The following is a 16,561-nucleotide window of genomic DNA, read 5'->3' on the forward strand; positions in this document are numbered from 1 at the left end:
TTTACCCTGGTTACCCGGGGACTTCGGCATCGTTGGTCGCTGGAGAGCTGTCTGTGTGACAGCTCTCCAGCGACCACACAACGACCTAAACAGCGACGCTGCAGCGATCGGCATCGTTGTCTATATCGCTGCAGCATCGCTAAATGTGACGGTACCTTAAGGAGCTCCAACTTCTGCTTTAGGGCCAGTACAGACGGCTGTAGATTCTCTCATTCAAGGGAGTCGAGCAGATTATGGAAATCACTCTGATCAGAGCTTCCGCATAGCGTGATCCGATTGTCTCGGATTGAGAAAAGAAAGAAATTGGACTGCACCCTGTTTACCACATTCTCATTGACTTGCATGGCCGAGAACTTGAACATACATCAAATTTTTAACTTTTTTTTTCTTGTGCACAGTTTCATAGACTATCATTGGTCTGAGTGCAGTCTTGTTGGATCGCACAGAGAAAGCAAATATTCACATCTGCACCTGCCCTTAGGTGGATACTGGGTTGAAATCCCAACTACAAACCAGGAACTAGGCTGGCATGAAGTTATAGGTTGGTTAGATAGCAGTTGATGGATACCGATCATTATTATTAATGTTGTGTGACATATATAGAGCAGATTAAACATATTCTCCATACTATTCTAACAACCCCATTACCTCAGTTATTCATGACTCATCATTGTAAAATGTATTGCATATGGACCGTACCTATTCAGCATATATGAGACACTATTATTATTACGTGTTGGGGAGCTCCAACTATGTGCGTATTCACACATGGAGGAAGCTTGTATAAAATTTATTTTTTTCCCAATGTTCCTGCCTTGTATGAAATGACATGAATATCCATTATAATAATGACCTACATTACAAACCTCAATCAGTGTCAATAAGACTGCACCAAGGACAACATCTGCAAGGAGTTTGCATGTTCTCCCTCCGTTTGTGGGGGTTTCCCCCGGGTACTCCGGTTTCCTCCCACACTCCAAAGACATACTGATAGGGAATGTAGATTGTGAGCCCCAATGGAGACAGAGCCGATAATGTCTGTAAACCACTGTGGAGTATGATGGTGCTATAAAAACGAGTGAAATAAGTATAATTTTTATTTTTAAAGGCCTAAAATAAAATATTTGATTACGATAATCAATGTTTTGTTTTCCCATTCAGGTCTGTGTATTAGTAACGATGAATCAAGCAGTTTTTTTCTTCCTAAACTGTTGGGTGAAGGGTTTCTCCTTGTGTTGTGCAAGTTGCTGCATGATAAGGAGTGTCTCTCATTTCCAGAGTATCTTCTGTTTCTTCATATATTATTTTTTTTTTTGTGGTTCTATTTTAGCCAAGTTTTGTTTCTTTTTACTAGTTTACTCTGGTAAGCAGAAAGCGAAGAGATGATTTATTTTCAAGGCTTTTATTTAGTTTCCTCAGTATCAGTGGCTCAGATATTAACATTTTGCTATTCTTCTTCCATAGGTTTCAGCAAGTACTGCATGACTTTGGCATAATGACAGCAGAGGATTCTCTTGCTATGATGAGTAACGATTCTACGAATATGACATCAAAGATCACAGAGGGAGTTGCCGGAGCCCCAAATGAAGCTGCTCTTTTTGCACTCATGGAACGTACAGGTTATGCAATGGTCCAAGAGAATGGACAGAGGAAATATGGAGGTCCACCACCAGGATGGGAAGGGCTTCATCCACCACGTGGCTGTGAAGTATTTGTGGGAAAAATACCCCGTGATGTATATGAGGATGAACTTGTTCCGGTCTTTGAAAGCGTAGGTAGAATCTATGAAATGCGTCTGATGATGGACTTCGATGGGAAAAACAGAGGCTATGCCTTTGTCATGTATACTCAAAAGCATGAGGCCAAGAGGGCAGTCAGAGAACTTAACAACTATGAAATAAGGCCTGGACGACTCTTAGGTGTTTGCTGCAGTGTAGATAACTGTCGGCTTTTTATTGGGGGCATTCCGAAGATGAAGAAGAGAGAGGAGATCTTGGAAGAAATCTCGAAAGTTACAGAAGGGGTTTTAGATGTCATAGTCTATGCTAGTGCTGCTGACAAAATGAAAAATCGAGGCTTTGCATTTGTCGAATATGAAAGCCACAGAGCTGCTGCTATGGCAAGAAGAAAACTGATGCCTGGAAGAATCCAGCTATGGGGTCACCAGATTGCTGTGGATTGGGCAGAACCAGAGATTGATGTTGATGAAGACGTGATGGAGACTGTAAAAATTCTTTATGTAAGAAACCTGATGATCGAAACGTCAGAGGATGCAATTAAAAAGATTTTTGGCCAGTACAATCCAGGATGTGTTGAACGCGTTAAGAAAATTCGTGATTATGCATTTGTGCATTTTATCAGTCGAGATGATGCTGTCCAGGCCATGAGAAACCTCAATGGAACAGAACTGGAAGGATCTTGTATAGAAGTTACTTTAGCCAAACCTGTTGATAAGGAACAGTATACACGTTACCAGAAAGCTGCTAAAGGAGGCGCGCCAGCCACGGCTACCACCACTGAAGTTGCTCAGCCTAATTATGTTTACCCTTGTGACCCCTACACCCTAGCCTATTATGGATACCCATATAATGCTCTGATTGGTCCAAACAGAGATTACTTCGTCAAAGGTTGGTAACTGCATGCACTTATCTGATCAGAAGCTAAAATTATCTTTGTAGTATAGTTATTTTTACGTTTTTAACTGTACATGTGAACCATATCCAACAATTAGATGTTTATAGATTAAAGCAAATAAAGGTGCGACAGTTGTGAAACAAAGTAATATATGATACCCACCTGACCAAATGGGAAGGGTGCTGTCTGACTGCTGGGGGATCCTTTACAACTAAAATATGTTTTTTCGGTTGCTTTCTCCTTATCCCCTCTGTTAAATGGTTGTGTTTGATTGTTGGAAAAGAATGGGGTATATTGTTGTCCGTGCCTTATTTCAAGGGATTGGGGGAGGGTGACCTTTTACTGGGTCATTCCTCCCAGCAGTCAGTGTGCCTGACCAAATGGGGAGGGTACTACCTGACTGCCGGGGCAATCTTTTACAACTAATATGGTCTTTTGGTCTCATGTTTCTGTGGGCACACTATGTGCTTGTTGGAATAGAGTGGAGTACAATTTTTCCTCCCTCCAGCAGATGGTGGACTGGGACTGCTTGTTTCAGGCAGTCATTCCTTCACCCCCCTCCCCTCCAGCCAATTTGAACTATTAGGTTTATCCTTAGTTGTCCTCTGCAGTCTACTTTTTATGGATTGATCTTCTCCCTATTTAGCAACCATTAGTCCCACCCCTCAGCCTTTTTGTAGCTGGAAGCACATTGTCCCTCCCTCCCTATGCTTTGCTTTATCTATTTTGTTAAAAAAAAACAAATAAAACATTTTTATTTTTGAACTAAAGTCACAGTTGGCGTTATTTGTGGAAGAGCATTGAAGGCGGACATGCATGCCGGTGGTCCGGCAGCCGGCATATCTCTTCATAGTTCAACGATTTGCAACAAAGGTTTATGTTTTTATGGTTTAAATGGAAATGTATTAATAAATGCTGTGACCGACTCACATCCACCAAAGGGTGTATGGTTGTCTGGCTTATTTCAGGTGATCGGGACTGAGCGACCTTTGCCCGGGTGTTTTCACTCCTCCCAGCAGTCAGACTTGTGCCTAAAGTTTAAAAATTAACAAATACTAATCACCTATCCAGAAGGAAGGTAATAAATGCGTGATTGCTGAGGGTCCTAATGCTGCATCCCTCACTGATCTCAAGAACGAGGGTCCAGTGTCCCCCTTTTGTCTTTGGGTAGTGGTCATTCATTCGTGCTAGCACTTCATTCTAAAGTCTATAGGACTGATGGAGACAATTGAGCAATGTGGACTGAGTGGCAGTACACGCGTGACCTCTACTCTACCCAAGCAGTCAAACCTATTGGCTATATCCTATGGATAGGTGACAAATTATATTCATCGACAAACCCTTTCATAGGTAAAAAATGTAAAATGGTTTTTAAATTTTAATACTAAGGTCAGGTCTACTTTATAGAATAGCTTACTAAACTTATCTTATTTTTCCTTTTTTATAATTTTGTTCGGCATGGGAAGTTAAGAAACTTTGCAGATCAGTTTTAGATTTCTTAATTCCTGGTAAAACAAAACTGCATACAAGTTTCATATAAACTCCTACTTTTCACCCAGTGTATTTTCCTAATTTCATTTGCATTGATATCAGAATGTGTTGTACAGATGATGGCAGTAATGTGTCAGCTGAGCATCTCATGAACTCTGGGGATATGCTGCTGCAGGAGATTATTCTCATAAGGCCGGAGTCTAACCTATGGCATTGGATGTGATATGCTAATGACACTCAGCTCCAGCTCTACTGTGAGTGTGAGCCAAATGTCATGCTACTGTGCTCCAAGCCTCTCGCATGATCGGATCAGAGCACAGCTGCGGAGGAGATGGAGAAAGTAATTTCTCCATCTCCTCTACTGCTGGCGTTGGCAGGAATATCACCTGATATCACCCGAGTGCAGTGCGATGTTTCACTTGCACCTAGACTTGTATGGGTGTGAGTGAGCCGAATCTCGCTGCCAATCGCACCATGCTGCCAATGTTCTTTCATGCCGATTCGGCATGAGAAAATGATCACGGATCTGAGCTGCCCCATAGCGTAACACTGGGCCGAGCGCTATACAATGTTTTATCACATAGCACTCCGCCGTGTTATACAGTACTGAGACGCTGGCCTTAGCCAAACACTCAGAGGAAGAGACAGCTGGTGACCCATCACTGCCATCATCTGTATTCCAAATGAGCATGTTCTGATTTCAATGCAGCTGGGGAAAAGCGTTTTTTTTTCATGCAATTTTTTTTTACAGGAATGAAGAGGAAAACCCTAATAAAGTGACTTGTAAAGTTTCAGAACTTTCCTTGATGGGGGAAATAAAAAAAAAAAAGAAAGTTGATTTACGTTATAAGCTTGTTGTCATTGTCTTAAATTTTTTATGGGAATTATGGGGGGAGAAAATGTAATTTGATTTCTGTTTATTGGCAATACCTCGTGTAGCTTATCCTTTATCTAACAAATCCCTCTGTCTTTCTTTCTGCAAATTTGCAAAGATCATCTCAAATTGTTATGAAGAGCCAAATTCTTCAAAAATGTTTGTATGGTCTTGAATATCATTAGCAAGCACTTTATTATGTGACCTGATGTTTCATTGTTCTGCCGTCTCCATGATTGCTGACTTTAGTTTTGTGGTGCACTGTGACCTAGGGGAACTGATTTGGCATTTATTGAAGCCAGTAAGGTAACACAAACCTAGTTGATGAAAATATTTGACAACTATATTCAAAATGTAAAACAAAGTATTCTAGTGATTTTACTACATTAGATCCTATTTAAAAAGAGACCTAATTCTTGTCCGACCACTTTTCTCTAGCTCGGGGTGTAAGACATTATTTTCTGACATCAAACCTGTCTGTTATAGTATGGATTGGGTATTAAAGGACAAAAAACTGACCTGCACATCCAGACTAGTGTGAATATGTGCATACCAGGAACAGCTATTGGGCATTAAAGGGTTATCTGCTTTCACCAATCTGTTGGGCATTAAAAAAGGAACAGAGCTTTATTTACCCTCCCTGCATCCAATGAGGAGTCTCTGCTGCTGCCCCACTTTCAATGTTTGGCTGCAGCACTGTTCCGGTGATGTCACCACTGCAGCCAATCACTGAGCTCAGCAGCTCATGCCATCAGTGGCTTCAGCAGTGAATGGCTGCAGTGGTGTCAGTATGGGTGGTTAACATGTTTTCAGCCTATTGATAAAAGTTTGAAAGTAGAAGCAGACAACCCCTTCAATTACCATACTTATTTTTCATGGTGGGAAATTATAAGTTTCTGATTATGTAGGGTTAAGACTTCAGTTGCGAAGTAGTTGATGAATACATTCTTGATGGTCTAGGTTGGTTAATTTGCTTTATGTGCACCAAATAAACCTTTGAAATATGTTGATGAAAAATATTCAGTTTAATTGAATTAATAATAGTCGGGTCAGACAGGATTTAAATTCCAAAGTTGTGCTTGGATAACATGCTATGTGGCATATACAGTAACAGACTATTTTGACAAGCCAATAATCACTGCACTATGGTTGGGCAATTATAATGGACCGGTCGAAAATCACCCAACAAATGAACAAAATGTTCATTTATGGGGTGCAATGATTTTTATGCACACATTAAAATACTCAGTACCAGCAGCACATCACCCCCCTCTAAACTGGAGATATTTTGACTCCATGACTAAGCTGCAAGCATGGGGTGCTGTGAGACAGTTTTTAGGCGGTCTCTTTCACCATACTCACACATAGTGATGTCCTCAGATTTTAATTCGATTGTAGGAGGCACGTATGACGATTCCAGAAGAAAGTTTAATTTCCAGCTGAATTCTTGTAAATATGCACACATACAAGCAGCTAAAGACTTTTCAGAAACAGGACTTCATACACATGAGCTTCTAAGGCTGGTTTCACATTTGCGTTTTTTTTTTGCGTTTTATCGCAAAAAAAAAAACGCATGCTTTTTTTCCTATACTTAACATTAAAAACGCATGCGTTTTTTTTGCATGCATTTTGCCGCGTTTTGACGACGCATGCGTCGTTTCTATGCATGCGTTTTGTTGCAGAAATGTAACATGTAGTAATTTCTAGCGGCGTTTTTTTGCCGCAAAAAAAGCATGCGTTTATTCGCGGCAAAAAAACGTATTGATGTCTATGTAAACGCATGCGTTTTTAAGCACATGCGTTTGCATGCGTTTTAATAGAAAAACACAAGAAAACACACTGATAAGCCAACCCCCAACCCTAACCCAAACCCTAACCCTAAACCAAACCCTAAGGGATCCTAACCCTAACCCAAACCCTAAGGGATCCTAACCCTAACCCAAACCCTAAGGGATCCTAACCCAAACCCTAAGGGATCCTAACCCAAACCCTAACCCTAAGGGATCCAAACCCTAACCCTAAGGGATCCAAACCCTAACCCAAACCCTAATGGATCCTAACCCAAACCCTAACCCTAAGGGATCCTAACCCTAACCCAAACCCTAAGGGATCATAACCCTAACCCTAGGGTTAGGGTTATGATCCCTTAGGGTTAGGATCCCTTAGCGTTTGGGTTTGTGTTAGGGTTAGGATCCCTTAGCGTTTGGGTTTGTGTTAGGGTTAGGATCCCTTAGTGTTTGGGTTTGTGTTAGGGTTAGGATCCCTTAGGGTTTGGGTTAGGGTTAGGATCCCTTAGGGTTAGGATCCCTTAGCGTTTGGGTTTGTGTTAGGGTTAGGATCCCTTAGGGTTTGGGTTAGGGTTAGGATCCCTTAGGCTTAGGATCCCTTAGCGTTTGGGTTTGTGTTAGGGTTAGGATCCCTTAGGGTTAGGGTTTGGGTTAGGATCCCTAGGGTTACTAGGGATCCTAACCCTAACCCTAGCTATATCTGTTTATAGTGGGTTTTCCTGTTGATTTTGATGATTGGCAGCTGTCACACACTTCTCATCATGCGTTTCAAAAACGCAAACGCAGGAAAAAACGTATGTAAACGCGTCAAAACGCCGTAATTGTATTAAAACATGCAAAAATGCTTGCGTCTAAAAAACGCAGCGTTTAAACGCGTTTTTGCACCAAATGCGTTTGCGTTTAAAACACTGTGTTTTTAAACGCAAATGTGAAACCAGCCTAAGATGGCTGAAAGATGGAGAGTGAGGAAGAAAGGAAGGGTTACTGATATCAGAGCTACACCTGAGATGGACAGGGAGGGAGTGAGGACAAACGTCTAAAGAAAGCAAACCTTATTGCATATCAAGAAAATAGCACACTAGAACAACCCAATGATAATGCAACACTGTATGATTTCCAAATCATGGGACATGATAGATGTAAAGCCGATAACGTTCTACTGTATGGTGACAGAACGATCATGTGAACTATCGTTCTGGCCACCACCATTGGTTAGTTGGCCTGCATAAACTGACCAATAATGGTCATGTAACAGCCTGGATCAGTCTCTATATCGGCCATTAGTAATTCCACAAATATCCAAATGCATATTTACATGGTTGCATGCCATACATGTCACGCATTGGATTAATTTGCCCTTTTGTAATAAAATATACCTGGCAGTTGGTAAACTACCTGATCTGAATGTATCTGACGATCTTAATAGGTCTTGGAAGGTCTGGCGCTTCCCATATCGGCCAAATAGTTCTACTTACAGTCTTGTTATACGTCAAGCTAAAAAACCTCAGGTCACGGAAGCCTATATGAATGTGCTTGTAATGTATGAGCCCCACAGATAAGGGAACATTACCAAGGTCACATGAACACTTTATTTCTCCCTCTTGGTCATAGTGCACCACATTTCTCCGTTATCAGTAAATCCGTGTTTGTCACCTGATTACCTGGTCGTTCTACTCTGATAAAAGCAACCATGATTTGTTTTCTGATGTCTGGCATGTATTTTACATCCCACTTTTATATTCTAAAGCTACAATTCCTTTCTGAGCTAAAATACAAGATTTCATAATGTCTACATGTATTGTGCTATATCGAAACAGGAGTAATGCCTCGTTCTGGTCAGAATGCAAAATAGAGAAAACGTTTTCATTATACTGAAATATCACATACTCACACTTCCATACATCCCTTGTAGGTATAATATACGCATATTATACCATGCAACTGTCACAAATTTGCCGTTTCTGTCCTGATTTTGCAGGTGCAATCCTCCTTTAGCTATATATAAAATTATATATATTTTCACTGCTCAAAAAAAATAAAAGGGACCACTTAAACAGAATATAGATCCAAGTAAATCAAACTTCTGTGAAATCAAACTGTCCACTTAGGAGGCAACACAGTTTGACAATCAATTTCACATGCTGTTGTGCAAATTGAATAGACAACAGATGGAAATTATTGCCAATCATCAAGACGCACTCAATAAAGGAATGGTTCTGAAGGTGAGGTCCACAGACCACATCTCAGTACCAATGCTTTCTGGCTGATGTTTTGGTCACTTTTGAATGTTGGTTGTGCTTTTACACTCTTGGTAGCATGACACGGACTCTACAACCCACAGAAGTGGCTCAGGTAGTGCAGCTCATCCAGGATGGCACATCAATGTGAGCTGTGGCAAGAATGTTTGCAGTGTCTGTCAGCGTAGTGTCCAGAGGCGCTACCAGGAGACAGGCCAGTATACCAGGAGACGTGGAGGGGGCTTTAGGAGGGCAACAACAAAGCAGCAGGACTGCTACTCTAGCCTTTGTGGAAGGAGGAACAGGAGGAGCACTGCCAGAGGCCTGCAATATGACCTCCAGCAGGCCGCAAATGTGCATGTGTCTGCACAAACGGTTAGAAACCGACTCCATGAGGATGGTCTGCGTGCCCGACGTCCACAGATGGGGGTTGTGCTCACAGCCCAACACCATGCAGGACGCTTGGCATTTGCCACAGAACACCAGGATTGGCAAATTCGCCACTGGTTCCCTGTGCTCTTCACAGATGAAAGCAGGTTCACACTGAGCACATGTGACAGACGTGACAGAGTCAGGAGACGCAGTGGAGAGCGATGTGCTGCCTGCAACATCCTTCAGCATGACCGGATTGGCAGTGGGTCTAATGGTGTGAGGTGGCATTTCTTTGGAGGGCAGCACAGCCCTCCATGTGCTCTCCAGAGGTAGCCTGACTGCCATTAGGTACCGAGATGAGATCCTCAGACCCCTTGTGAGACCATATGCTGGTGCGGTTGTCCAGGGTTCCTCCTAATGCAGGACAATGCCAGACCTCATGTGGCTGTAGTGTTTCAGCAGTTCCTGCAAGATGAAGGCATTGAAGCTATGGACTGGCCCGCCCGTTCCCCAGTCCTGAATCCGATTGAACACATCTGGGACATTATGTCTCGCACCATCCACCAACGTCACACCACAGACTCAAGGAGTTGGCGGATGCTTTAGTCCAGGTCTGGGAGGAGATCCCTCAGGAGACTATCCACCGCCTCATCAGGAGCATGCCCAGGCATTCTAGGGAGGTCATACAGGCACGTGGAGGCCACACACAATACTGAGCATCATTTTCTTGTCTTGAGGCATTTTAACTGAAGTTGGATCAGCCTGTAACTTCATTTTCCACTTTGATTTTGAACATCATTCCAACTCCAGACCTCCGTGGGATATTAGTTGTGATTTACGTTGATCATGTTTAGTTTTATTGTTCTCAACACATTCCACTATGTAATGAATAAAGATTTACAACTGGAATATTTCATTCAGTGATATCTAGGATGTGGGATTTTAGTGCTCCCTTTATTTTTTTGAGCAACATACAGTACAGACCAAAAGTTTGGACACCTTCTCATTTAAATATTTTTCTGTATTTTCATGACTATTCACACTGTTTTTTGAAATGTATTCACACTGAAGGCATCAAAACTATGAATTAACACATGTGGAATTAAATACTTAATGGAATGGTCTTCCAGCAATCTTGACAGAGTTCCCAGAGATGCTTGGCACTTGTTGGCCCTTTTGCCTTCACTCTGCGGTCCAGCTCACCCCAAACCAACTCGATTGGGTTCAGGTCTGGTGACTGTGGAGGCCAGGTCATCTGGCGTAGCACCCCATCACTCTCCTTCTTGGTCAAATAGCCCTTACACATCCTGGAGGTGTGTTTGGGGTCATTGTCCTGTTGAAAAATAATGGTCCAACTAAACGCACACTGGATGGAATAGCATGCTGTGGTAGCCATGCTGGTTCAATATGCCTTCAGTTTTGAATAAATCCCCAACAGTGTCACCAGCAAAGCACCCCCACACCATCACACCTCCTCCTTCGTGCTTCACGGTGGGAACCAGGCATGTAGAGTCCATCCGTTCACCTTTTCTGCGTCGCACAAAGACACGGTGATTGATTGGAACCAAAGATCTCAAATTTGGACTCATCAGACCAAAGCACAGATTTCCACTGGTCTAATGTCCATTCCTTGTGTTCTTTAGCCCAAGCAAGTCTCTTCTGCTTGTTGCCTGTCCTTAGCAGTGGTTTCCTAGCAGCTATTTTACTATGAAGGCCTGCTGCACAAAGTCTCCTTAACAGTTGTAGTGATGTGTCTGCTGCTAGAACTCTGTGTGGCATTGACCTGGTCTCTAATCTGAGCTGCTGTTAACCTGCGATTTCTGAGGCTGGTGACTCGGATAAACTTATCCTCAGAAGCAGAGGTGACTCTTGGTCTTCCTTTCCTGGGGCGGTCCTCATGTGAGCCAGTTTCTTTGTAGCGCTTGATGGTTTTTGCCACTGCACTTGGGGACACTTTCATAGTTTTCACAATTTTTTGGACTGACTGACCTTCATTTCTTAAAGTAATGATGGCCACTCATTTTTTTTTTACTTAGAATTTTTATTATGGCAAGAAAAAAGCAGCTAGCAGTCTATTCAGTAGGGCCATCAGCTGTGTATCGACCAGACTTCTGCTCAACACAACTGATGGTCCCAACACCATTTATAAAGCAAGAAATCCCACTTATTAAATCTGACAGGGCACACCTGTGAACTGAAAACCATTCCCGGTGACTACCTCTTGAAGCTCATCAAGAGAATGCCTAGAGTGTGCAACGCAGTCAAAGCAAAAGGTGGCTACTTTGAAGAAACTAGAATATAAGACATAACAAAAAAGTGTTAAACAACTGAAATTAAGTATATAATTCCACATGTGTTAATTCATAGTTTTGATGCCTTCAGTGTGAGTGTACAATTTTCATAGTCATGAAAATACAGAAATATAAAAATATTTAAATGAGAAGGTGTGTCCAAACTGTATGTGCTGTAATATTACAGTATATCTGCAAGAAAAACGCATCAGATCTGCATCTGCGTTTCCTGCCAGGAGATGCAGATTTTGTGCAGAAAATTCTGCAACGTGTGCACACAGCCTTACACGCAATATACACTGGGTCATTCTGATAATACATTCCATTTAAAGTATTTTTTTGCTAGCAGATGCAAACTGTACAGGAACAAAAAATCACTAGTATGGTTATCATTTGTGTCACATTCCCAGTTTGCATGAAATAATCACCCAAATAAGAGATTACATTTGCTGGTCTCTTCTATGCTTATGTCCAGCCAATTATTGGAGTGTATGAAAGTGACATTTTAGTGAAGGGTTTCACTGTATTGAGCCATCTGCTTTAATATCCACATAGGATTATGATAGATGCAATACATACATAAAATCCACTATTTTGCATTTTGCCAAGAACAAGCGCATATTTAAAAAGGAAGCTGACAGCTGATTTACGCTGCCAGGAACCATGGGCAGCATAAATCCATAGTCGAGCTCTGTCATTTCAGCCAGGTATGTTATATTCTGAAATGCGTCGGCATATCGATGAAAACATTTAGAATCCGGCCGGGGGTCCTAGCACTATTCCAAGAGGGCGGTACCCAGTGGCTTCTGCCTGCCCCATTACCCTTAAGTGACAAGTCTCTCCCTGTACACATTCATGGGGAGCTGCCAAGAATCGGCCTCTAAGGGCTCGTGCACATATTTAGTATTTGTAGCAGATTTTTCTGCTGCAAGAACCAGAATGTTGGCAAGAAAAATGTTGTGTAAAATACTAATTTTTGATGCGTTTTTTTCCCCCCAGTCATTTGATTAGGTGAAAATTGATACAAAAAAACCACAAAAGAATTAACACGCTGCAGACTTGAAAAATCACTTGAAGGTTCAAATCTGCAAGTAAAAAAATAAGCAGCATATGCATGAGGAAAAAAAAAATACTGCAAAAACACATGTGCACAAGCCCTTAGATTAGTCACTTAAGCGGAAAGGGCCCCGACAGGCTTTTAAATGGTTTTTTTTTTCCTGAATGTTGCAGCATTTCAGAGTAAACCATACCCAGCTGAAATGATGGCGCTGGGACTCTCGTACTTCTCATAGTTCGGGCAGCATTATTTAGCTGTTTGGCTCCAGTTCCATTCACGTAACTAAAGTTTACTTGTATTTTTGCTTCTTTTTCCCCAAAACTGCATTTTGCTTGTGTTTCCATTTTGAAGATGACATTGCATCAGGATCTTCACTGACTATTTGTAATTTTGGGAAGAGATAAAATAGAGAAATGTCCTTGGCAAGTTTTACTTTAGAAAAAAAAAAATGGAGGAAATGTTTTGCCAGGGTAGCCTCAAAAGAGGGACTGTCGAAAGTCTAGTATTTGCTCCTCAATGCGTGTCATTCACCCAAAATAGAAACACTCATCCATTGCTCAGCATTTGCTCATGGAGGCTTTAGTTGTGATCTCCTGTGATTTCTGATTGTGTTATGTTGGTATTACAAGCAGGCAGCATAAGAGGCAGAGGGCGAGGCGCAGCTGGCAACAGAGCCCCCGGTCCCCGGGGCACGTACCTGGGGGGATATTCGGCTGGCCGCGGCATTTATAGCAGATATCATGAAGGGAAGGGTAAACTGCAAGAAAAAGGCTTTGAACTTGTACCCAACCTGGAGTTACCAGCGGTCAACCCAGTTGCTCTTAAACCTGGTGCAGGTTAGTCCTAACATTTACTGATCCCTAATAATTCAATTCATTCCTTCAGTAGAGAGATTTGGATGATGTTTATGAAAGTGGAGCATGGAAAACCAGGATTATAAAAGTGGAGATAAAATTACCAACTACACATACAGACACTAAACCTAAAGTCTAAATGATCGACCTTTCCATTGCATGCACTGTGGTGGTCCCAGTAAGCGGCCTAAGGCTTTTTACACTTACCGTGTTTTTTGCGGGCCGTATTGCCGCAATTTTCACGGTCTGCCGCAATAACGGACCGCAAAAAACTTGCGGATCATCGTTTTTCGGGTTTCCAGTACTATTGGAGGGAAAAAAAAAAAAAAAAAGGGTGTTCCGCAAAACCGGAAGTCGCAGTGCACCGCAAAAACAAGCTTCCGTTGTTTTTGCTGCCCCAATGATTTTGAATGAGGGCCGTGTCTGTAAGCCGTGAAGAATATCGAGCAGGCTTGATATTTTTTCACGGTCGTAAATATGGCCCTCACGGCCATACGGTGTACAGCGATCCGTGGAATTATTGCGGCCCATTTTTGCAGCCCAATAGAAATCTATTGGGGCCACAAAGACGGGACGAAAAACCATGGCAAGTGTAAAAGAAGCCTGATCGGGCCGGGGTGAGGCTGGCTGTAGTGTTCCTAAATGGGACTACTAATGAGGATCGTGGGGGCAGAGGCTTTCTCGGACTTCCCATGTTATCTGTTTTCTAAGCTTTGTACTCTAGGTTTAGTGTTCCTTTTAAGGTGTTGTGTGAGTTTGGACAAAATTTAGAGGTGCTTTCTTTTACAATTTTACATATTAAGTTTCTAGTATGGTCGCTTAGCCCCATTTTCTTCAGTATGTCACACTGGCTATGGCTCGGGCGGCACTGTTTCTGACAGCCATTTTTTTTTCCGTAATATCACACAACCCCTTTATCATGGTCCATAGCGTTCAGTTATTGAGTAAACCCGTTTTATATATAATATATTGTAGAGTATAAAAGGGACTGTGCACTATTACAGGCGTTTGTCATGAATTACTCCACAATCCATTCTTCCTAATATGAATATAATGCTAATGAATCAGCTTTCATTACGAGGATCTGTTCCTGATATCTGAAATTGATCAATCATTTTGTGTTCTTTGATCACTATTTCCCAAATCATTCATTCATGCCTTCTTACCTGCTAGACTAACATACTGTAGCTATGGTGCGAGTTGCTTTTTCAAGTCATACACTACTTCTCTCTGCCATATAAACCGTGAATTAAAGACATTATTTATACAGTACAGCTAATATAAGGCATCTTACTATTTATAATTAAAAGTTTTATCTGGGACCTTGGTTATTTTTTCCTATGGGGCAAAAAAAACTTACAGGCAGGTACCATAGTTGTCTTTTGTCGTGTTGTCACCAGAATCGTTAGCAGGAGGTGGTCCATGACTGCTCTAAGCCACAGAGATCGTCGGTGGCCAGAACAGCCAACTACCTGACTAAGTTCTTGGCCGCGTAGGAAAAAAAAAAAAAAAAGCAACCCCTTTAATGATTATAATTATGTACCTATTATATACATTGGAGGAACACCATACAATACAATGAATGCAAAGAATAACTGATTGCTTTATGTTAATGGATAATCTTGTGACTCCTTTTCCAGGGATCCACACTCTCGTAGACTTGAGATGTCCATTAATTGCATTGGCAATGCCACCAGTAGCTGGTCTCGGCATTATCAGCTTTTTTTCTCCTTTCCTAGCAGCTCTACTGAGACAGTCCCCTTAAATGGGTTGTCCGGTCACTTAAAATTAATGCAAAAAGGCAAAACAAAAATTGATAAGCCCCTCTTCCCCGTCATACTCACCTTACCAATCTTTTGTCAATTTCTCTACAATTCTTCCCAGGTCCCCTGTAGACCTCTGTACTTCGCCTGTCTGGGCGACATGTGACAGCTGCAGCCAATCACTTGTTACAGAAGTGACCCAACACATCACTGCTACAGCCAGTGATTGACTGCAGAGGTCACATATCTGTCTAGACAAACTACTGGGGAATGTACATAGTCGGACAGCCCCTTCCCTTTCAGCGCTGCATTACAGCACTTTAGCGTCAGACAATATACTGTATTACCGCAATTTGCCGCCTTAAAATTTGCTTCGCATTGGTGCTAAGAGTGGATCATTTCCAGTTAGAATTCTCGATTTACATCATATTTTCCAGTATCTCTCCCATGGTGTCTCATCACTATCACTATGCAGCGAATATAAACTTTTCATAGCAGCTTTCTATGTTATGAGTTTATTAAAAATGCTGTCTTTACTAGACAGAATAAAATGACAGAATACTGCATTACTCATCAATTTATGTATGTTCCAGTGGCCATTCCAACCATTGGCACCCAGTACTCCGTATTTCAGGCTGCAACCGCTGCCAAGCTGATTGAAGAGGGCAAACTCCATGGGATGGAGCATATGCTCAATCCGATCACGGTGCAGGCAGACCCCGCCTCCGCTGTTGCTGCTGCTGCAGTTCTGCCATCAGTGTCCACTCCTCCACCATTTCAGGTTCGTAACACATGTAATATATGGAAATGTACAATTAGTAACTACTTATTAATTGTGTAGGTTTATATTTTGTTTTGTGTGTTAAAAATTCTGTCCAAACTTGACCGACGGTTATCGGTATTCTTGCTCATAAAATATATCCAAGCACAATTTATCAGAACGCATTAATCGAAATACTAGACTTGACGCATTATCATTTTTCTATTAGACTTTCTTGTTTGATAAGTGAGGCCTCAATTGATGTTTGTGACCAGACCATCACTTGTCAAAATAATGTATAATTTATCATAATAAAGTGCTCTTTTTGGCATACGTATCAACACTCCTGGACTCTCTCTCTCTCTCTCTCAAGCTCTGCCCTACGCTCTGAAACCTTCCATTAGGCCAGTTTCACACGTCAGTGGCTTCGGTACGTGAGGT

At 41.9% G+C, this 16,561-nt stretch overlaps 1 protein-coding gene across 10 annotated transcripts in view; it reads left to right on the plus strand.

Moving 5' to 3' along the window:
- The window catches only part of RBM47 (RNA binding motif protein 47), a 201,800-nt gene that overhangs the window by 176,097 nt on the left and 9,142 nt on the right, over positions 1–16,561 (plus strand). For 4 of the 10 annotated variants that reach the window (XM_069744560.1, XM_069744559.1, XM_069744562.1 and 1 more), the window contains 3 exons: positions 1,465–2,627; positions 13,373–13,579; positions 15,954–16,141. In XM_069744560.1, coding sequence (XP_069600661.1) covers positions 1,496–2,627; positions 13,373–13,579; positions 15,954–16,141 — 1,527 coding nt within the window. In that variant the 5' untranslated portion in view covers positions 1,465–1,495. The remainder of the gene's footprint in view (positions 1–1,464; positions 2,628–13,372; positions 13,580–15,953; positions 16,142–16,561) is intronic. The other 6 variants (XM_069744567.1, XM_069744566.1, XM_069744569.1 and 3 more) reach the window with 2 other exon arrangements.

Source organism: Ranitomeya imitator, chromosome 1, assembly GCF_032444005.1.
Source record: "Ranitomeya imitator isolate aRanImi1 chromosome 1, aRanImi1.pri, whole genome shotgun sequence".
Lineage (NCBI taxonomy): Eukaryota > Metazoa > Chordata > Amphibia > Anura > Dendrobatidae > Ranitomeya > Ranitomeya imitator.